Raw genomic sequence first — 23,201 nt, 5'->3', positions numbered from 1 at the left:
CCTCAAAAATAAAAACAAAGTAGAATAGAGCTGGTGAGGTCACTCAGCAGGTAATGGTGCTTGCTGCCAAACCTGCCAGCCTGAGTTCAATCCCCAGGACTCAGAAGGTAGAAGGAGGAAACTGACTTCTTTTGGGTTGTCTTCTGACATCCACTTGTGTGTGTGTGTGTGTGTGTCTCCTAAGAAAGAAATAAAATGCAATCAAAATTGCTTCAAAATAGAATAATGGGCTCGGGCTGGAGAGATGGCTCAGAGATTAAGAGCGATGACTGCTCTTCCAGAGGTCCTGAGTTCAATTCCCAGCAACCACATGGTGGCTCACAACCATCTGTAATGATGCCCTCTTCTGGCCTGCAGGGTTACATGCAGACAGAACACTGTATACATAACAAATAAATAAATAGATCTTTAAAAAAAAAAAAAAGAATAATGGGCTCAAATGGCCAAAGTTGTGGACAGAGAGAACTTAGACACAATTTCTCCTGAATAACTAACTGGTTTTCTTTCTTCTCCCATCACTTCAAGATTTAAAGTTTAAACCCGGCTTTGGTGGCGCACACCTTTAATCCCAGCACTCGGGAGGCAAAGGCAGGCGGATCTCTGTGAGTTCGAGACCAGCCTGGTCTACAAGAACTAGTTCCAGGACAGCCTCCAAAACCACAGAGAAACCCTGTCTTGGAAAAACAAACAAACAAACAAACAAAAAAGATGTAAAGTTTAAATAGACCATAGGCAATTGCCCTGGTGCTTAGTAACCCAAATCCTATTCCGTATCTACTGTCTCTCCTCTGCCTGGCTCTCCATTCACTTTCAAGACTTGGGATGGAAATATGCCCTTAACTCTGTCCTTCCTTGCCTGGGATTTGTAAGTCAGTATCTTTGCATCTTTTGCCTTTTGTGGTTGGATGTGTGCCTTCCATCTGAAGAGCTAGCAGAAACCCACATTGGATATTCCCCAGGGATGCCAGGGGCAGAGGCCACTACAGTAAGGGCCACATAGGCATAAGTGTGATGTAGGTCAACTAAGAGGCACAGAAGAGTATGCCAGGTGAAACCAGTTTCCTGTGTAAGGGCCCCCTGGTTGTGGGTCCGATAACTGGGCATTAAACCACCCTCCCAGTCAACGGAGCCTGTAAAAGACACATTGCAAATACCCAAGCCCAGCTCCTTTTTCTTCCCTGCTATGACATGGTGGTTGCCTTTGGAACCCCAATTTAACTGGGGTTCTCTAAACACCAGAGAACAGAAGCATCTGTCAGGTGCCAGGAGAGTGAGTGACAGATGCCTCTTAGGGGATGCAAGAAGGCAGCTTCAGCTGGGGTGGGAATTCCCCAAGTGACAGTTACGCCTCTGCCCGAATTTACATCTTGATCTAATTTCTGCCTATGATTTCAGAGCCGATATTCTTCTGGTGGCAAGGGACTTGAGGATTGACAGGTCTGAATCATGTTCGTGCACAGAACAGGGGCTTCACGTAATCTATTCCTGGGGCTGCCTGCTAATGAAAGGGCAGAGGTTTTTGCCTCTGTGGGCTTTAGGAGATGGAATGCCCCTGCCGTCTCCTTCGATTAATGTCATGTACCGTAGAGCAGCAAACAGTGATCTGGGCTCTGTGCCCAGTCACTTGCCAGCTTCTGCTATAATTCCCTTTTGCCCCTTGAATGTTTTTTGTGCTTGAGTCACAGGGTCCTGATAGAATTTGCTTGAGAAGTGAGACCTTGTGATGTTAGATCTACTTTCCCTAATACTGCAAACAAACAAAACAAAACAAAACTCTGGGCACACTGGGCAGCCAGACCTCACTTGGCAAGTTCCAGGTCAGTGAAAGACCCTACCTCAAAAAAAAAATCAAAACAAAACAGTAAGGTTTTGGGGACTAAAATCTAAGCCTGTGTCCCCTATACAAACACACATACATAGAGACACAGATACACACACACACACACAGACACACACACACACACACACACAGACACACACACACACACACACACACACAGTATTCACGGTTTGGGACTCAGTCTCAGTGCCCTCTTCCTAGCTGCTATTTTTTTTTAAACAGAATCTCATGTAGACTAGACTAGTGGGCTGGCATTGAACTCTCCATGCAGTCCTTGAACTTCTGATCCTCCTATCTCCCAAGATCTAGGATTATAGGAGCATAATACCACACTTGACTTTTTAAAAATGTGATTTATTTGCTTGTTTTTTTGTTGTTTGTTTGTTGTTTGTGCTGGGGCTTGAACCCAGTCCTGGACATGCTGAGCAAGTACACTCTCTTCAGCTTATCTGTTATAGTAGATGAGTCACTTCATGGCATGAAGCCATATTTTCTCATTTCATCAAGTGGTCCTTGAATTTTGGGAGCCCATGGAATGAATGAACAAATTGAGCAACTGCCATGCCTCTGGCGCTGTGCTAAGTGTCTTTTAGCTCTTCTGTATCTGTAGTCAAGACTGTACCTGCTTTCTGTCCCTCCAGGCTTGCTACAGAGTCAAGACAAGACCACAGGTGGGAAAGTGCTTTGTAACAGCAAAGAATGCAATCCTGTGGAGGCCTATTACCTTTCCTTTGTCCTATTTTGCCCTCTCATCCCTCTGAGTTTGCAGGAGATCCTGGGTGTGTCTACATGAGACTGATTTGAGTCCAGTGCTGACGGTCCCACTCTGGGAATGTAGTACTTCCTTCTGAACTCATGCCCTGGGGGACACAAGTCATCTTGAAATGTTCTACATCTGTAGGACAGCAACAAATTAAGGCTGATCTGTGTGTGACTCACATGAAGTCAAAGGGGCTGGGTTTGGTGGTTTGCCCTGCTCATTTCCATGTTGTCAGGGGAAGATCTGTACCTGTGATCTTGGTTTCCTGAAGGAAATAGAGCAGGGACTCAGAAGTCCCACCCTCCCAGCCAAGCCTCCTTCTCCTGCCATTCCCTAGTTGTATAAAGATGGTTTTATCCAGTAAGCAGTAGAAAATAGTAGTTCTGGTATCTCATGGTTCACAGCCGTATCAGATGTGACCTTGTCTGGCCTGGAGACGATGGCTCATGCCTTTAATCCCAGCACTCAGGAGGCAGAGGCAGGGGCAGGCAGATTTCTGTGAGTTCAAGACCAGCCTGGTCTATAAGAGCTAGTTCCAGGACAGGCTCCAAAGCCACAGAGAAACCTTGCCTCAAAAAATCGAAAACCAAGAAACAATTCCAGTTTAAAAAAATAATCATGGAGTAGAAGTCTGGTTGGCCTAATGTGGATCTGCTGCCTTTTCCAACCAATCAACTATGACAGAGATAGGGGATAGGGGAGTGGGGGATGGGAGGGGTAAGAAGGTAGAGGGAATGGTTCTTAGGTTAATCAGACTCAGGAAGACACACCTAGGTAAACTCAGAGGTAAGACCTTGGTAGCAGTCCCAGGGGCTGGGAGGTCCCCTTGAGCTTGCAGCCCTACTAGGAGTCGCATTACCTCTCTACACCTGTTCTCTCTGGTGAAAACAGGAACTAGTTGTAGTTGCAGATACAGCTAAGTGGTAGAGAGAGCTTGCCTAGAATACACGGTTCTGGGTCTAATCCCTAGCTTTGAAAACAAACTAAAAAATTAGTGCGGAGGCTGGAGAGATGACTCAGTGATTAAGAGCACTGCCTGCTCTTGCGAGGGATCTGAGTTCAGTTACGAGCACTCACAATGGGTGGCTCACAACTGCTGGTAACTCCAGCTACCTCTTCTGTGCTCTATAGATGTCTGTACTCACATGTGTGTACAAACGAACACACACACACCATGTATAAAAGATGCAAGCTGGGCTGGAGAGCTGGCTCAGAGGTTAAGAGCACTGGCTGCTTTCCCAAAGGACTCGGGTTCGATTCCCAGCACCCATATGGTGGTGGCTCACAACCATTTGTAACTCCTGTTCCAGGGATCCATGCAGTCCATGGGCACCAGGCATGAACATGGTGCATAGATGTACATGCAGGCAAAACACTCCTACACATGAGTTAAAACTTTATTAAAAACAAAAAAAGATGCAAGCTTACCCATGAGTTACTAACAGAACTGACAAAAGACACTAGTGGAGGCATACTAGAACCTCAGTGAACATGAAATTCTTCTGTGTTCCATAACATAGGCTTCAAACTCATAAGGGAGAAGGGAAAGTGCAGAAAATTATGAAAAATCTTTTTCTTTTTTCATTTCATTTCATTTCTTTCCTCCTCCTTCTCTTTCTCCTTTTCCTTCTTCTCCTTCTTCTTCTCCTCTTCTTTCTTCTGTTGTTTTGAGATAGGAGCTTTATATATATTTCTCTTCTGGTGCTCAGTATGTAGACCAGGCTGGCCTTGAACTCACAGAGATCCTCCTACCTTTGCCTCCAGAATGATGGGATTAAAGCTGCGCACCACCATGACTGGTTAAGAGATTTTTTTTCTATATTAAGAAATTTAGGCTGTGCAATGGTAGTATGCTCCTTTAATCCCAGCACTCTCGAGGCAGAGGCAGGAGGATTTTTGAGTGTGAGGCTAGCCTGGTCTACAGAGCAAGTTCCAGGATAGCCAGGGCTACACAGAGAAACCCTGTCCCAAACAAAACAAAACAAATTTAATCCAGGTCTAGTGGTGCTTGCCTATAATCCCAGTTCTTGGGAGGCAGAGGCAGGGGGATCATCTTCAAGTTCAGGGCTACCATGGTTTTCATAGCAAGTTCTAAGTCAGAAGGAGCTCCATAGTGAGATCCTGTCTTAAAAAACAAACAAACAAAACAACAGCAACAACAACAAAAACAAATAAAGGGCAAGGGAGACTGCTCAATGGGTAAGTTACTTGCTTCACCAGGGTAAGGACCTCAGTTTAATCCCCAGAACCTGCATAAAGTCAGATGAGGTAGTGTTGCCTGTAATCACAGTACTCCTACAATGAGATGGGAGGCTGAGAGGTCATGGAGTCTGGTGCACACAGCAGCAAACAAGTGCTGTCTCAGAGAGAACAGTGAGGACCAATGCTTCAGGTTATCCTTCATTCACACATATGCACACCTCCACTCACACATATGAGCACAGACACATGCATGCACACACATCATACACACCACATACACACATAAGATACATGAAAAAAAAACCTTAAAGCTATAGTAAACCAATACATTAAAAATAGTATTTGGAGCCGGGCGGTGGTGGCGCACGCCTTTAATCCCAGCACTCGGGAGGCAGAGGCAGGCGGATCTCTGTGAGTTCGAGGCTGGGCTGGAACGATAGCCTCCAAAACAATACAGAGAAACCCTGTCTCATAAAAACCAAAAAACAAAACAAAAAAAATAGTATTTGGGGGTCTGGAGAGCTGGCTCAGCAGTTTAGAGTACCGACTGCTCTTCTCAAGGACCCGGGTTCAATTCCCAGCACCCACATAAAAGCTCTTAACCATCTGTAACTTGAATTCCAGGGGATCTGCCACCTTCTTCTGGCCACAGTGGCCATGTAGAAGTCAGAGGACAACTTTTGGGAGTCAGTTCTACCAAGTGGGCCTTGGGGAGCAAACTCAGGTGGCTGGTTTGGCAGCAAGAACTTTACCTGCTGAGCCATCTCCCTGGCTCCAGGTGGGCTTTATTTTATGTTAACAGAAATAGTCGGACATTGCCCAAAGAGCAAGCTTTCCCTGTGTTCTAAAGGGGAAAAAAGAGATCTCCCTGTGAACAAGAGTGCTAATAAATTCAAGTGATCAAGGGGATAATTCCTTTGTTGTTTTGTTTTAAATTTTGGTCACATTTATTTATTTTGTGTGTGTGTGTGTGTGTGTGTGTGTGAGAGAGAGAGAGAGAGAGAGAGAGAGAGTGTGTGTGTGTGTGTGTGTGTGTGTGTGTGTGTGTGTGAACACTCCAGATGGTGGAGGAATACAAAAGTCTGAGGTCAACTCTCTCATTCAGGTCCTCAGGCTTGAGGAAGATGCGCTTACCCACTAAGACATCTTACTAGCCCAAGGGGACACACCCAGATGGCCTTTTTCCAGGTAGCTGTGGATGACTAACCATGGCCCTCTCAACTGGGACAAGATGGCTGTTAGGAGTTGGCAGATACAGTTAAGATTTAAGGCAACTCTGCATAAATTTACTTCTGAAAAGCAGCCAAAATACAGACTCCATCATTTGTGGTCTGGCTGGATGTCCCTGTTAGTCATCTTCCCACTGCCCTGTATCTTCTTGCAGACCCAGGGTTAAGGTAACAATACCTAAAGTATTCAGACATATGCTCAAACAGGTGCTTGATAAATAGCAATGCCCTTTCTTTTTCCAATGCTTAAAACTCCCTGTATGGGGTGGGGTCATAAACAAAGAGGCACAGTGCTATGTGTGTATAGCCATAGCTTCTTGGGGGCACTGAGGCAGGACAACTACTGGAACCCAGGCTCAAATGAGTTCTAGGCCAGCTTGGACAACAAAGGCCCTACAGAGCTAATATTAAAATTATCATGAGCACACAAACAAGGCTGATTGCATTCCTTCTACTATAAACGCCATTCATGTAACTCAGATATTGACTGTGGTGCCCTCTAATTTCTTTTTTCTGTGTGTGTCACCTTGTGCAGGGGCTATGCTAATCTTCTCTGTTTCATTCCAGTTTTAGTATATGTGCTGGATACTCAGGATCTCACAGTGTTCTCAACTGGGCCTGAGCAAGCTCAGTTTGAGGTCTATCTTGATCTTTTAAATGTTTTCCTGGCCTGTGAAGAATCAGGAAGGCATCTAGTCCATGTCAATATAAAAAAGATGCTTGTATTATTTACATGGCACGATACAGGCACACAGATGTAATTATAGCGTATGACATGCCAACGACTCAAAATAGCGGAATGGCTTTCTAAATTGCAGTTTAAGTGTTCCCAAATCACTGCTTTTTCCTAACAAGCCTGTGTCCTTATGACACTGTCAGCACAATAAAAAAGGAGGAACTATAGTTTTCCTAACAGTCTAGCCTCAGAATATCTGTCTCCTACCATGTGACAGAATATTTGTGACGAGCCACGTGGCTGTGGGCAAGCCAAGGTATTTTTCAGTTTGGAAAACATTTGTATATTTATGGCATTCGAGGCTTTGGGATGGACTTCTGGGAGATGACTGCATCATGCTTTTAAAGAGAAGGGCATGATGGGTAGGGACTTTCAACAGTCCAGAGCCTGCAGTTGCTTTAGACTCGTAGGCCGTATTCAGGAATGGGACTAGAAAGAGGTGTGGCTATGGAGAGTGCAGAAGGCTAAGGAGACCAGAAACTGCTAACTAAAGGAGTCACAAGGGAGCGCAGCTCAGTGGAGCAATATGTGAGGTTCTGTGTCTGATTCCCAGAACCGCAAAGGAAATAAACACATAAATATGTAAATACATAGGTAAATCCTAGCTGGAATCTAGCCAGAACAACCACAGCTCCTTCATCATTGAAGAAGGTGTTAAAGTAGGTAGAGTGTTTCCCAGCCATCTGCAGCTGGAATAAAAAAGTGTGCTGTATATATGTATGTATGCATGTGTGCACACACGTACAGAGGCCAGAGGTCAGTGTCTGTTTTCCACTGGCTGGCCATTGAACTTCAGGGTCCTCTTGTCTCTGCTTCCTCAGGACTGAGATCCCAGCTACAAACCCTCCAATCCCCCCAATTTACTCCTGCCTGGCTTTTGAATTGTATTTCTTAATTTTTAAAGTGAGTGCTGGGGATTGAATTCAGGTCTTCTTGCTCGATGTGGCTTTATCAGCGGAGCCATTGCCTCCTTCTCCTCCTCATATAAATTCAGCTGACGCTAAAAAAGCCAATACGTGGTGAAAATAACCCACATAATAGAGGGTTACCTCCCCTTCTTCCTCCCTTTCCTCCTTCAGTCAATTTGCAATGGAAAAAATTAAACAAAATGGGCCAAGATGGTCGTATCCTGGATCAAATGACTTTGAAAGGCTAAACCACAAGTTGGTGTTTATGACTAGTTCAGTCTCACACTAACAATTGTGTGGCAATTGGATGCTTGTTAGGGACCTAGGATCACTATTGGCCTGGGGGGGACTCAGTTAGGGCTCCCTCCTAATTGCCCCATATGCTGGTTTTATTTGGTGGCTCATCTGGGTGGAAGGGACTCTGGGAAGAGATGAATTCATTCTTAGTTACCTCACCAGATTGCTAATTTTCACTGTGGTAGCATAAATCACCATAATTACTGCAGTCCCCAAATGGAGAGACAGCTATCCTGGCACAAGGGCAGCAGCTATTACTACTACTAAAGCCGTCCTACCTGGGGTCCGTGGAGCACATGGCTAGCTTTGTGGACATGCTCTGGGACGTGGGATGGAGTGCATGCAGGGCAGTTACTTTCTACCACCAGGGAAGGCACAACAAAGGAAAAGCCTCTTCTGGGTTAATGGCAGGAGACTGCAGCTTATCAGAGAGCCTTGGAGCTCAGCAGCAGATGTCATATTTAGAAAGTCCAAGGTTCTGAGCTCAGTCCACACCACCTAAATAAATAAGCAAATGACCCGTGGCTCCAGGCCTCCGGAAGCTGCTTATATATGCTTGGCTCACAAGCAGAAGGTCAGCACAACTCCAGCCTTTTCTCCCTCTTTCCATGAACTCACTTGTTGGTGTGGCTTGGGTTGTGTCCCTCTCTTGGGGAAAATGACCGCCAGCAAAAACCAGAGGCTACAAAAATAGTCTCTAGATGGGGAGGCTAAATGTCATTAGGGACCGGAGCAAAAAGCCAGATGTAAGCAGTTACTTAGTCTTCTACCTGTAATGTTGATTTAAACACCCCGTCCACACACACACACACACACACACACACACACACACACACACACACACACACACACGCACACGCACACGCACACGCACACGCACACGCACACGCACGCACGCACGCACTAATGTGCTATACACTTTTTGAAAAAAAAAAAGAAAAGAAAAAGATGAAAACCTGGGATTGAGAATAAAGTTCAATGTTATAATGTTTGCCTACTAGAAGCCCTGTGATCAATCAATCTTAACACTACAATATATAAATAAACAAACAAACCTATAATGAGATCAAAATATAAAATTTCATAAACAAATATGCAACAATGATTTAGGATTCCTACAGAAAGTGAAGAGGTAGACAGTACAAGAAACACCCTTGTGTTGATCTGGAACTGTAACTCAGCCGGTAGCCTGCTGGCCTAGCTTGTAGGAAGCCAGGGGTTAAATCCCCAGCACAGCATAAATTACCCAGCTGATGGCTGGCTCCCAGTTGTGATCCCAGCACTCTGGAAGTAGAGGCAGGAGGATCAGAAATTTAAGATCAGTCTCAATTACATAGAAAGTCAGAGGCCACCCTGGGTTACATGAGACCTGTCTTAAAAACAAAATATCAGAGACAAAGGCAAATGAGAACCTTGCTCTGTGGCTGAGGATGACCTTGAACTCCTGATCCTTTTGACTTCATCTCTCAAGTGCTGGACTTCCAGGCATTTGACACAATGCCAGCTAAATACAATTTCTCTCTGCCTCTATTTTCCCTCATACTCTCCCTTTTATTTTGTGTGTGCCTGCGTGCGTGCGTGTAGTGTGTGTGTGTGTGTGTGTGTGCTGAGCCGCCTCACCAGCCCTCTCTCAGATTTTTGGTTAGCATGTGAAGAAAAGGTTTTCACTGTGACATTTTCATATATGGATCTGCATATGAATCTTTCATTATACTTTGGTCTTACTCACTCCTCCCTGCTTTAATGACAGATGTACTCCATTACCCCATCTTGTCCCTCTCCTTCAAATCTCTTTTTTCCTTTTCAGGTTCCTCTTTTTACTTTAATGTCCTACAGACACATATGAAACATATACTTTCTTTTTATTTTTAAAACTGGGTCTCATCTGGGTGTGGTGGCTCATGTCTTCAGTCCCAGCACTTAGGAGGCCTAGATGGGTGGTCAGGGCCACAGAGAAAGCCTCTTGTGAAAAACAAACACAAACAAGCAGGAAGTCAAGGTCTCACTATGTAACTCTGACTGGTTGAGAGCTCACTTTGTAGACCAGGCTGGCTTCGAACTTGCAAAACTCACAAAGACCCACATGCCTTAGCCTCCTGAATGTTGGGATTAAAGGTGTGCACATATGAGAGAAAACACACAAAGTCACACAGTTTCTTAACTAGTCCATATCATAGTGTCTGGTTTTTCACTTTTATTTTTGCTTTCTTTTGGGGGAGGGGCTGGAGTTTTAAACACACCAGGGGATTGGGTGGGGGCTGCTTAACAAAAGAAAAGGCCTGCTGAGGAGGAATGATTTTTTGCCTAACACTCTAAAGCTGGATGGATTTAGAGTCCAGAGCATCTGTTATTATTGATGGCCTAAGAACAGAGAGAATTTTAGGCCAGGAATGTTTTGTGAAAAGTTGAGGCTGCTCCTGGCCATTGGAAGATAAGACAGACAAATAATGGATTGCAAGGGGGTAAATGGTTCTGGCTAGGGTCTGCTCCTCCCTCTCTTGCCCCAGCTGCCCTCGGATGACAGGGAACAGACCTGCTTGTGTTTTTCTGACTTCCAATCACCTGCCTGCGTGTTTAGGCAGCAGACAGACTTGTGTTATAAACACAGCTCTGCAGAAAGCTCCCTTGGCCAAGTATGGCATTTCTAGTATTCTAATTCTCTTTTGATGTTTTCCACCATCATTTAGGTCCCTCAGGGTTCTATCGGGAACATACCACAGTGCCTAGATACAAAGTAGATGTTCAACATAAATTTGATAAATAGGTTCCCATTTGGAGAAGAATTTGAGGGGGACCATTGTAGAGTGACAAATGGCTCACTTCTTTGGAGTCTGTCTCTCCCCATGAGTACCTAGATGAAAGAAAGGGCTGAGGTCATTCTTGTTCTCAGAACAGTTCAAAGGCTCTCCAGAGGGGCCAGGCCATGCTTTATGAAGCAGCCCTTCCTTAAAGACAATGACTGTTGGGTGGTAGTCACACACTTGGAGGCAAATGATTTTGATTTTGCCTTCTAACACATGGGCGTTTTCCCCAGCAGCTCAGTTTTACACCTGCAGAAAAGGCCAAAAGCCAAGGCTGTCTTGACCACAGCAATACTATTTGTTTTAGTGTCACAAAAGCCTGAGTTTTTCCTCACCAGTTTCCCCAAAGATGTCATTTCCCAGCTACACATACTTGGTTAGGCTCTATCTCCTCACTCTCAGGACCATGGGGGCCACTTTGAGGTTCAGTACTTTTTTGTCTGCCTCTCATCTCCTCCCAAACCCCAAATTCTTAGCCAGATGTCAGCATCTGGGACAAAGCAGCAATAATGAGAATTGGGGTTAGGGCTGAACATGTATATCAGTCTAGGAACAAAAGCTGAGGCTGGGGGTGCAGTTTGGGTACAGTTAATAAGCTCAGGGCTCTGGGTTCAGTTTCAGGGAGGGAGGGAGGATGGAAAAGTGAATGAAGCAATACCGCTCTCACTTTGAGGAGAATGCTAGGAAGTCATGTTTTAACTTCATTTTTAGTCTGTGTGTATGCATATAGGCCTTCATGAGTTTGTCTCCACCATATTCATGCAGACATCCATGGAGACCAGAAAAGGGCTTCAGATATGTACCAGGCTTTTTCTTTTAGGGACACCATCCAGCTTTCAAATCATGACATGGAGATTTATTATTAGTTTAGAATGCCCAACCTAGTTTAGGCCCGTTTCTGGCTAGCTCTTTTAATTTAAATTAACCTGTTTCTCTTTATCTACCTTTTGCCTCGGGGCTTTCTACCTTTCTTCCTTCTGTATGTCTTACTTTCACTGGCTTGGTGTTTCCCTGCCTTCTTGTCCTGGGCAGGTCTCTTTCTCTCCTCCTTCGTCTCTGGGTCCTCCTTCTCTGGAGTCTAGATTTCTTCTCCTACTTATTCTTTCTGCCTGGCAGCCCCTCCTATCCTTCTTCTGCCTAGCTATTGGCTGTCCAGCTCTTTACTAGGTGCCTTAGGCAGGCCAGATGAAACAAATGCAGCACATTTTTACATAAGTAAACAAATGCAACACATCTTTGCATAATTAACATTCTGCAACACAGATCTCCTGAAACTGGGGTTACAGGCATTTGTGAGCCACCTGATGCAGGTGCTGGGAATGAACCCATCCCCTACAAGAGCAGTAAGTGCTCTTAACCACCGAGCCGTCTCTCCCGCCCCAGGAATAATTGTTTCCTGTATTTCTTACTGTGTGTGTACGGGTGTGGGTGTGCAAATGCCGTGGTGTGTGAAGGTCAGAGGAACAGCTTGCAGGAGTCACTTCTCTTTTACCATCACATGGGTTTCAGGGATCAAACTCAGGGTGCCGGGCTTGGCCACAAGTGCTTATACCCACGTATCTGTCTCACCAGCCTGCTAAAAATTTTTATTTAACTCAGGTGGTGAATAAGTAAGGACTACATATAGGCCATTTGCTTTAGGGTTTTTGGTTTTGGTTTTTTTTTTTTTTTTTGGTAGTTCTAGGGATCTCAAATTCAGGGCCTAGAACTTGCTACATTTTATCAAGGGAGGGAGAGAGGGAGGAAAGGAGAAAGAGAAAGGAAGGCAAAGTAATGCCTTCCGCATGCTAGGACTGCAGCTGTGTGCCACTGTGTCCGGCTGTATTCACCTAGAAAATGTCGACAGGGGCTGGAGAGATGGCTCAGAGGCGCCGGCTGCTCTTCCAGAGGTCCTGGGTTCAATTCCCAGCAACCACAAAGGGCTATAATGAGGTCTGGTGCCCTCTTCTGGTGTACAGGAATGCATGCAGGCAGAACACTGTATACATAATCAGTAAATATCTGTTGATAACGATGATGACATTGTGTGTGGGTACAGGTGCACGTGTGCCAGAGAGCACAGATGGATTCAAGGGTTGCTGCCTTCTTCAATCATGGATTCTAGGAGAATGGGACTCAGTTGCTCAGGCTTGTACTGCCAACACAGTTGCCGGCAGAATGGTCTTGCCAGCCCTGCATTCACTTGCTAAGGAAACTTACTAACTTATTAGTGTGGGTGAGCGAAGGCCAGAGGACACAACTTTGTCGTCGGTTCTCTCCTTCCTCCTTTGCCGGGTGAGCCACCTTTATCAGGCCTTGGCTCACTCTTGAACTCATTTGGTTCCGTGTGTCTTAGAGGGAGCTGGGGGCTGGAGCCCCGTTCCGTACACTGTCGGGCTTACAGCTCTGAGGGGAAAGGTATCCCGGTAGTTGGGAGCCAAGGACTACCACAACGTCGCACCACACAACAAACCTCACACAAGAGATTTGTTGGGGGAAACAGGAGGGTGGCTGCCTCTGCTTGGGAGAAAAGCAGCAAAGAGCTGAGCTGGAGGCAGGCTTTACATTGTGTTTCTAGGGGACCGGGAGGTGGCCTGGGATTGGTGGAATTTTATGCCCTGATTTGGGGGCAAGCTCAAGGATTGGTGGGCTCTCGTGGCCTGATCTGGGGCTTTTCCCCCCATGTATGGTGGAGCTTGGCCTCTTGGATCTCTAGGAGCTAGAAATGGAAATTAGAATAGTCTGCGGGTGAGGCCTGGCCGATTGTGCCTCAAGGGTCTTACTTTTACATTTGTGAGCTGCCATGTAGGTAGGTGCTGGGAACTGAATCCAGGTCCTCTGGAAGAATAGTCAGCACTTCCAACCACTGAGCCATCTGTCCAGCTCCACCTTACCTGCTTTTATATAGTGCTGGGGATTTAACCCAGGGCTTCCTGCATGCTAAACAAGCGCTCTACCCACCCAGCTACCTCCCAGTACTCAAAATAGAATGAAGTGCAGCTTTCTGTTTATATTTGCTATTGAGATATGCACACAACAATTCCCAAACAAGTCTAAAAGCTCATACAGTATTTACTGTGACTACATGTTATGATTCCATAGCCCTTTTGTTTGTTGACAGGGTCTTTCTTGCTGTGCAGCACAGGCTGGCTTTGAACTCACCATATAGCCAAGGCTGCCCTTCAACTCATGCTGCCTCTGTTTCCAGCAAAGTGCTGGCATTTGTCAGCCATGTACCACACACCTGCCATATGGAGTCTTTTGTCTTAGCTCTGGCTGTCTTGGAACTCACTACATAGACCAGGCTGGCCTTGAACTCACAGAGATCCACCTGCCTCTGCTGGGATTAAAGTTGTGTTCACCCCCACCCCCCTTCGTCAAATCACAGAGCTTTTAAAAGTTTCCTGCCTGGCTGTGGTGGCACACGCCTTCAATCCTAGTACTTGGGAGGCAGAGGCTACCCTGGTTTACAGAGCGAGTTCCAGGACAGTCAAGGTTACACAGTGCAGCTCTGTCTCAAAAGACCTTCCAAACCAACCAACTCAACAATCACCAGCCCCCCATCCCCCACTCATCCTGTTACATGTTAAACGTGCAGCTAGATAGAAATATGAATTTTTAGTAGCAAATAGGTGCAGAGATAGGAGGGTCAAGTGGAATAAGCACTAGAAAACTCCCAGCTCCGTGCTGGCAGGTGAGCATGCCATCAAGGGCAGGCTTTCCCATATTCTATCTAGAAGAAAGGAGGAAGAAAAGGGAAGGCATTAGGAACTCAGATGGCTGGCATAATACTAAGTCCTCGAGAACCTGGACTCGCGGAGCTGTTGGCAGCAGTAAGAACCACTGTTGTGGTATTGCCCTGCCTGTCTATGTAGCTCTGACTGGGGACTGCTTCTGCTTCCCAAGAGCTGGGATTAAAGGAGAGCGCCACCATGCCCAGCTTGCCTGCGATTCTTTACTCTATCACCAAGGTGCTGGAGAGTGATCAAAGACACAACATTGCAGAGGGGACTCGTTTGCGGAGGTACAGCAAAAAGTAGCAGAGGGGACTCGTTTTCTTTCTTTTGACTGATGGAAGGGCTGTTCACTTGGGGGAGGGGAGTTTCCTTATTTCTCACACAGAATGTTGTGATACGTGAAACCCTTCACTCGCACTATAAGGCTCTGCCAAAGAGAAAGGTGTTGGGACACCTAAATTTATGACCCCAGGTTCACAGCATAGCTGACATATAGGGGAACAGGTTCTGAGAGGACTGAAGGTAATGGCAACAGGAGTGCCGAGACCAGCCTTACCGGGACACTGTCTCAGCTTTGGGGTATAATAGCAACGACCATTTGCAGTATGCCTTTTTGCATATCTATTTCATTTAGTCCTTACCTAAGCCATATAGACCGTATTATCCCAGTTTACAGAAGAGAAGCCAGAACTCATCGTCTGCTGGTGGAAGAGTCATTTGAGATGGCTTCACAAGAGGTCACAAACTGGAACGATGAGAGACTATACACGTCAATTTTGCTCTTCCCCCAAAACGTTTCGGTCTGTAGTCGCCCCCCCCGGCCCCCCCTGCTCCCGGCCCTCACCACCCAAAGATTCTAAAGCGCAGGCTCAGACGGTTCCGGCATGCGTCCTTGAAGGGCCCCTTGCACAGGTCACGGTCGCCCTCTGCTGACGTAGTGCGGAAGCGCGCGGACCGTGAACGTTTAGGAACCTAAGAGCGGGGAGAGTCCTCTCGCCCGATAGAGGGCGCCATGCGGCGTACAACGTCGCTCAGTGTGTGTGGCCCTTCTGCGAGGACTTCCTGTCCGGTCTCTCTGATTCACGCTGTGGCGCTCAAGGACAGTAAACAAAAGAGACGTGCACCGACCCGGAAGTGGAAACGGTAGCTTCGCGTTCTGGCCGACCGGAAGGAGACTGAAGGGAAGTTGTAGCCATGGCTGTGGCCGTGGCTGCTGCCGGGGTCCTGATGGGCTCGGAGCCCGGCCCCGCGGAAGAGCTCGCTAAACTCGAGTACCTGTCTTTGGTGTCGAAAGTTTGCACGGAGCTGGACAATCACTTGGGCATCAACGACAAGGATCTGGGTGAGCTGGAGGAGGTCCCCATGGCCTTTGAGTTTGGGGTCGGGGGAGGCAGGAGAAAAGTAGTTGACGGGCCTAGTGTGCGTTTATCATCGCGACTTGGGCTCCGGGAACCTGCGACAGTGGCCTCTGCTTGAGAGCCTTCTGGACCGAGCTGTTAGAAACCATGTCCCAGAGCTGCCAGTGGAGGCTAGGGCTACCATCTCTGCTTGGTGGGTGTTTTTCCATTCTGGGTTGGTTATACAGCGTTAGCAATAGCAGCAGCCCCCGCAAAGATGGTGATGGTGGTTATGACCAATATTTTCTAGAAGCTCACGAGCTATTATTTTGGGTTAACTCTTCATCGGCGTTATCTTGTTTGGTCTTCGCTACCCAGAGGCAGCAGTCAGCATCTACACTTTGAACCGTGGTTTTGACTGTTTACATACTCTCATCTATCAAACACCAGTCACTAGATGTTTAGGGGCGAACTATGACCAGAGGACCCAAACAGAAATTAAGAAAGGCTAGGGACCCAGATCACATATACATAGATGGAGTCCTTATGAAAACGAGAGGGCGAATTTGTTTGTGAGTCAGGGGTGTATGGGGAGCAATTCCATTTGATGGGTACGGGGTTGCCGCATTTGTTGCCACAGGAGAAAATGGTTGTAGACGGAGTAAGATTTAGAGATTGGTGTTAGAAATATCAGTGAAAGAGTGTTACCTGTTTTTTACTTTTAAATAAGTATTTTCTTTCCCCTTTATGTGCATGAGTGTTTTGTCTGCATGTGTGTCTCTGCATCACATGGGTGCCTGGGGCCTGCAGAGGCCAGAAGAGGGTTTCAGATCCCCTGGGACTGGAATTACAGACAGCTGTGGGCCAACTTGTGGGTACTGGGAATAGAACCTGAGTCCTCTGTGCTCTTAACCTGTGAGCCAGCTCTCCAGCCCCAAGTATTTTATTTTATGTGTATGAGTGTTTTGTCTGTCTGTATGTTTGTGTATCATCTGCATGCATGGTGACCTCAGAAGGCTTTGGATGCTTTGAAACTGGATTTATAAATTGTTGTGAGCTGCCATGTGGGTTCTGGAAATCAAACCAAGGTCCTTTGGAAGAGCAGCCACTACTTTCCCTTCCCCAACATTCCCCCCACTCCCATTGTGTGTGTGTGTGTGTGTGTGTGTGTGTGTGTGTGTGTGTGTAGCAGCCTTGGCTGTCCTGAAACTCACTCTGTAGACCAGGCTGGCCTTGAACTCACAGAGATCTGCCTGCCTCTGCCTCTTGAGAGCTGGGATTAAAGGCGTGCGTCACCGTGTTTTACTGTATATCCTTTTCAGATGTAGAACTCACAATGTAGACCAAACTGGCTTTGAACTTACAGTCATCTGCTGTCTTCTCATAGTGCTAGAATTAAAGGTGTTGGCCAGTAAACCATGAATATGATTCTTTGATTGTTTTGTTTTTGAGACAAAGTTTCTCTGTGTACTGAAACTTGCTCTGTAGACCAGGCTGGCCTTGAACTCACAGAGGAATCTGCCTGTCTCTGCCTCACTGCTGGGATTAAAGACATGCACCAACACTGCCTGTCAAGACAGCTTTTTAAGTGAACATGTGAAGTCATCAAGTGGAGGACTCCAGGGAAGGGAAATGTTATACGAGAGGTCAGGGAGAGCTGGGAATTGGTAGAGTCCATGCATGGGTTATGGGGTTCATCTCCAGTACTACCAAAATAAATAATAAACAAACCACAACAAAACCCTGACTAAACAAACCCAGAGGGGCCACAGAAGTCAGATTTGGGACTTCAAGTGAACTGTATTCTTACCTGTGAAATTGAATGTTACCTCTTTTCCTAGGTTAGCAGATGGTGCTCACAATGTCCCACAGCCAGCATATTTCAGGTCATGTTTTCTCCCGTAGAAATTTCTCCCAAGGTAGAAATTTAGCATCCCTAATCTGGAAATTCAAAATCACCACTTTGAGCTCCAACATGAATCTGTCAGTGTGAATGTTCTGTTGCCAGCTTTAAGATAAGCTCTTTGAGTATAGTACCCTAAGTATTTTTCTCTCTACTTTTCTCTAAAGAATTTGGTTGAAGTCAACATTGCCTGAGTTCCAACCTTGGCTTCATCAATTACTGTGTAGGATGCTATTTCAAACATTAGGATAATAGTGACAGCCTACTTAGAATGTTGTAAAAATATTGTAAATAACAGTGTTTGACAGACAGGTAAGGTTTAAAATGTATTAACTATAGGCATCTTTTTTTTCCCAAGACAGAGTTTCTCTGTGTAAGAGGTCTCACAGAGAACCGCCTGTCTCTGCCTCCTGAATGCTGGGATTAAAGGCGTTTACCACCACTGTCCAGCAACTATAGGCATTCATGTAATTATTTGTAAGCTATGTTCATGTGGCTGGGTGGTATTTGGCTTTTTCTGAATGTCATCAAAAGTTAACTGCAGCCAGGAAAGCACCTGCAATCTCAGGACTTAGGATGTGGAGGCTGGATGATTAGTAATTCCAAAGTCAGACGTAGAGAATCTGAGTGTAGCTTGGGTGTGTATGTGAATCAGGGGTATGACTCTCAAAACAACAAAACCAAGTACAATAAAGGCATTCCGCTGGGCGTTGGTGGCACACGCCTTTAATCCCAGCACTTGGGAGGCAGAGGCAGGCGGATCTCTGTGAGTGAGGCCATCCTGGTCTACAAAGCGAGTTCCAGGACAGCCTCCAAAACAATACAGAGAAACCCTGTCTCAAAAAAACAAAACAAAACAAAAAAGGCATTCCTTTAATATGTACAACAGATATATGCCAGTACATTTTTTGAAGATTTGCTTTTAACTATGCATATGTGTGTTTGTGTGGGTGTGTGCACATGTGTGTTGGATCCCCTGGAACTGGAGTGACAAGCAGTTGTGAGCCTACTGATGTGGGCACTGGGAACTGAAATAAGGTCTTCTGCAAGCAGAGGATGTGCTCTTTAATTGTTGAGCTGTCTCTCCCGTCCCTATGCTGGTATTTTTCTTTAATTAAAAACTTTTACTGTCTGTAGATATGGCACATTGGTTAAGAGCACTCACTGCTTTGGCAGGGGACCTGATTTCAGGTCCCAGCACTCACATCAGATGGCTCATAACCATCTGTAGCTGCAGCTCTAGGGAATCTGATGCCTTCTTGCCTCCAAGCGTATTTGCATGCATGAATGCATGCTTACTGTCTTAGGTGCCTTTTTATTGCTGTGAAGAGGCACCATAACCAACTCTTGTAAAAGAAAGTGTTTGATTGGAGGCTTGCTTATAGTTTCAAAGGATTAGTCCATTACCATCATGGCAGGGAGTGTAGTTCAGGCATGATGCTGGAGAAGTAGCTGAGAGCTCACATCCTGATCCACAGGTAAAGAGAGAATTCAGAGGTTCAGTCCATTATCAGATAGCTGAGAGTTCTATGTCTTGCACAGGTAACCGAAGTGAATTGAGGCACAAGCATATATGAGGCTTCAAAGCCTGCCTCCACAGTGACAAACTTCCTTCAACAAGACCACACCTACTCCAACAAGGCCACACTTCTTTTTTTTTTTTTTTTTTTTTTTTTTGTTTTTCGAGACAGGGTTTCTCCGTGGCTTTGGAGGCTGTCCTGGAACTCGCTCTGTAGACCAGGCTGGTCTTGAACTCACAGAGATCCGCCTGCCTCTGCCTCCTGAGTGCTGGGATTAAAGGCGTGCGCCACCAATGCCTGGCTAAGGCCACGCTTCTTAATAGTGCTACTTTCTTGGGAGGCCATTTTCTTTCAAACCACAACACCCATAAAATAAATTATTTTAAAAAATTAATTATTGGGCCTGGAGAGATGGCTCAGAGGTTAAGAGCACTGACTGTTCTTCCAGAGGTTCTGAGTTCAATTCCCAGCAACCACATGGTGGCTCACAGCCATCTATAATGAGATCTGGTGCCCTCTTTTGGCCTAGAGGCATACATGCAGACAGAACACTGTGTACATAATAAATAAATAAATCTTTAAAAACAAAAAAAAATTAAAAAAACAGATTTTTTCCTTTGTTCTAAGTAGATTGTAGTTTTTAAGATAATTGGGTAATCTGATCAGTTTTTAGCATACTTAAAACAATTTCTGGATGGAGTCCCCATTTTTAATTCCTTTAAAATTTTTTTTTCATTTGCAGCTGAATTTGTGATCAGTCTTGCTGAGAAAAATACCACATTTGATACTTTCAAGGCTTCTCTGGTCAAAAATGGTGCAGAATTCACAGTATGTATACCTGAAGATTCTGTTTTTTTTTCCCCTCTTTATTTTGTTGTTGCTGCTGAATTTAGATTTTGATAGAACTAAAGGATTTTCAAGTAGGAAGGAGACAGTTTGTACATACAGTTAATAAGCCGTCAGATGTATAATGTGCCATAGTGGTGAGGGAGCTGTATTTCCGGGATGCTTTCCCAGGAGGAGGCAAGAGGATTTCCATCATTAAGTCTTGTTTTGTGCTCAGGAAGTTAGGACCAAGAGTCTAGGTTTTGGAGGTGGTTTTATTTATTTATTTATTTATTATTTATTTATTTATTTATTTATTTATTTATTTATTTCGAGACAGGGTTTCTCTGCATTGTTTTGGAGGCTGTCCTAGAACTCACTTTGTAGACCAGGCTGGCCTCGAACTCACAGAGATCCGCCTGCCTCTGCCTCCCAAGTGCTGGGATTAAAGGCGTGCGCCACCAACGCCTGGCTTTGGAGGTGGTTTTAAAAGATGGGAAATATAATGGTCTCTGGGCATGGTCTAAGCCAATGGCTCTTCCTAACACTTCAACCCGTTAATATAGCTCCTCATGTTGTGGTGACCCCCAGCCCTAAAATTATTTTATTGCTACTTCATAACTGTTATTTTGCTGCTGTTATGGATTATTTTTAAATATCTGTGTTTTCTGATGATCTTAGGTGACCCTTGTGAAAGGACATTTGATCCCAAAAGGGGTCTTGACCCCCAGGTTGGGAGCCACTGGTCTAAGCTGCTCTAGCCTCATGGCTCTCCCAGGGTGACCTGTGCCTTCTTGCTCTAGTCAGCTCTGTTCAAGTGCACACCTGCGCCTCCCTGCAGCACATCCTTTACCTTCCCCTGAACATTTAGTCACGGATTCAGAGGCTGACGTCTTCTGTCTCATGCTTCTTTATTTCAAAGGATTCTCTTATTAGCAACCTGTTGCGTCTCATACAGACCATGCGGCCTCCAGCAAAGCCTTCTACTAGCAAAGGTAAGCTGGGCCTCATAGCCGAGCTGAGCCTCCAGAAGGGTCTGGATGCTCACCACCCCATAAATGCACTTTGCTCTTAGCTATTGCTAAGCAAGGGAATACTCTGGTCAGATTCTGAGACATTCAAATGAGTACTAACATGTTCCTCTCCTCCCTCATGGGCACAAAGCTTGTTGAGGTTTTCAGTCATTGGATTCAGACAATTAAATTGTTTCTAGTAATTATGTTATGAATATGTCTCATTGGATACACTAAGGTTGAAGTTCTTTTATTAACCAGTAATAATATTAACTATATTTCTCTCTTTTTTAACCCTTTCATGCTCCTCAATGAACTCAGATCCAGTTGTTAAACCCAAAACTGAAAAAGAAAAGCTGAAGGAACTCTTCCCTGTCCTTTGCCAACCAGACAACCCTTCAGTGCGGGTACGGATGGGGAATGTCTTCCCTGGTGTGTGCTCTGCCCCTTTGCATCTCCTTAGCAACAGTGTGGATTTTAACCTTGTCTGTGGTATGACGTTTTCACGAGTAAGACTATAAATAAAAGGTCCAGAGAGTGATAGTAAAGGACCATGAGCTTAGGGACTTGGGGAAACAGTAGTGAGGGATATGAAATGACTTTAGATTCTGACAAAGATTTTTAGGGTACAAAAGTAGAATTTTTTTCTGTATTAAATGTTAAAGGATGGCCAGGCGGTGGTGGCGCACGCCTTTAATCCCAGCACTCGGGAGGCAGAGGCAGGCGGATCTCTGTGAGTTCGAGGCCGGGCTGGACCGATAGTCTCCAAAACGATACAGAGAAACCCTGTCTCGTAAAAAACAAACAAAAAAAATGTTAAAGGATGTAATTTTTGAAATGTTTTATTTATAAAATTTTCATTTTAGGCTAGGTATGCTGGTGAATCCCTTTCATTCTAGCATTTGCAAAGCAGAGGCAGGAGGATCTCTGAGTCCAAGGCCATCCTGGTCTACATATCAAGTTCCAGGACAGCCAGGGCCAAATAGAGAGACTGTTTTTAAAAGAAAAATCCATTTTAGAAAGAATTTACTGAGTACCTGTTAGTCCCAGGAGAAATAACACTGACCCAAATCATGGCCAAATTAATCAAAGCAAGCAATTAATTAAAGCAAGCTTTTTTATTGGTGTACACGAGCTGCCTCTCCCTAAGGTGAGATTCAAGAGGTCAGCCCTGGACATGGAGAAGATAGAGTTTTATAGCTCAGGTATAGGGGGCTTCCAAATGGGGGATTTGGCAGGCAAATGGGTGGGGCTATAGAAGCAGAACATGACAAGATAGTCGGAACCTTTTGAAACATAGATAGGGGTGCAAATGGTCATAAGAACCTTCTGAAACGAAGGCACAGTTGCAAGGTGATCATAACAACTTTTTGAAACAAAAACATGATTGCCATTCCGGGAATAGGCAGTACAGGACCGTTTGTAGTTAAGGTTACAGGAGGAGCATAGCCCAGCCCTTGAGAAACAGGCTTAATCATAAACAGGAGTGAACCTAGTGTGTCTTTATTGTAAGGTGGCTTTCAAGCGTAAGATGGAGGCAAGCTGGTTCTTCAGACCTGTTGTGTACCAAGCACTACTCTTAAGTACTGGGTAGGTAACAGTAAAGAGAACAAATAAGATTTTATGCCTTTTTCAGAGTATATGCTATTTTGGGAAGGAGATTAGGAAATTAGCATGTAAGTTGCCTATCTAGTGGGAAACAGAGATAGACAGTAAACAAATGGATGTTAGTGTACCCTGATATCTACAGGGGGTTGGTTGCAGAACCCCCAGGTACTAAGATCTGGTGCTCAAGTTCCTCAGGCAAAATGGGTATAGTATTTGCATATCGCATACCTGCATCCTCTCACACGATTTACATCATTTCTAGATTGCCCGATACAATGTAAATACATGTAAGTAGCTGCTAGGCCATATTGTTTAGGGAGTCAAGGAAACCTGTAAATATGCAATTGGCTGAGTCCAGGATGTTGTCAATACGCCTGACAACCTGAGCTTGATCCCAGGGACCACATCATGTTGGAAAGGGAGAACTGACTTCTTCAGGCTAGTGACGTGACAGTGGGCAGATTTCTTTTTCCTCTTCTCATCACTTTGCTGACCTCTGACCTTGC

The 23,201-nt window shown here is 45.3% G+C and overlaps 1 protein-coding gene, 1 long non-coding RNA gene and 1 pseudogene across 2 annotated transcripts in view; 1 reads left to right on the top strand and 2 right to left on the bottom strand.

Annotated features, from left to right (window-relative positions):
- Positions 1-6,522: 6,522 nt before the first annotated feature.
- Positions 6,523-6,620, bottom strand: LOC121141620 (annotated as a pseudogene).
- Positions 6,621-10,158: 3,538 nt separating this feature from the next.
- On the bottom strand, positions 10,159-15,396 carry LOC121141192. Its single transcript, XR_005878079.1, has 3 exons — positions 15,334-15,396; positions 15,131-15,234; positions 10,159-10,823 (listed from the first exon to the last, which is right to left on the bottom strand). It is a non-coding gene; the product is annotated as an uncharacterized LOC121141192 (long non-coding RNA).
- Positions 15,397-15,639: 243 nt separating this feature from the next.
- Positions 15,640-23,201, top strand: part of Dhx8 (DEAH-box helicase 8) — a 35,409-nt gene continuing 27,847 nt past the window's right edge. The window contains exons 1-4 of the mRNA XM_040749856.1: positions 15,640-15,831; positions 19,992-20,077; positions 20,997-21,069; positions 21,409-21,494. Of these exons, the coding sequence (XP_040605790.1) occupies positions 15,684-15,831; positions 19,992-20,077; positions 20,997-21,069; positions 21,409-21,494 (393 nt within the window). The 5' untranslated portion in view covers positions 15,640-15,683. The remainder of the gene's footprint in view (positions 15,832-19,991; positions 20,078-20,996; positions 21,070-21,408; positions 21,495-23,201) is intronic.

This window comes from Mesocricetus auratus, unplaced genomic scaffold (assembly GCF_017639785.1).
Source record: "Mesocricetus auratus isolate SY011 unplaced genomic scaffold, BCM_Maur_2.0 Super-Scaffold_100007, whole genome shotgun sequence".
Taxonomy (NCBI): domain Eukaryota; kingdom Metazoa; phylum Chordata; class Mammalia; order Rodentia; family Cricetidae; genus Mesocricetus; species Mesocricetus auratus.
The sequence above is the reverse complement of the archived record's forward strand: the minus strand, read 5'-3'. Positions and strand labels throughout refer to the sequence as shown.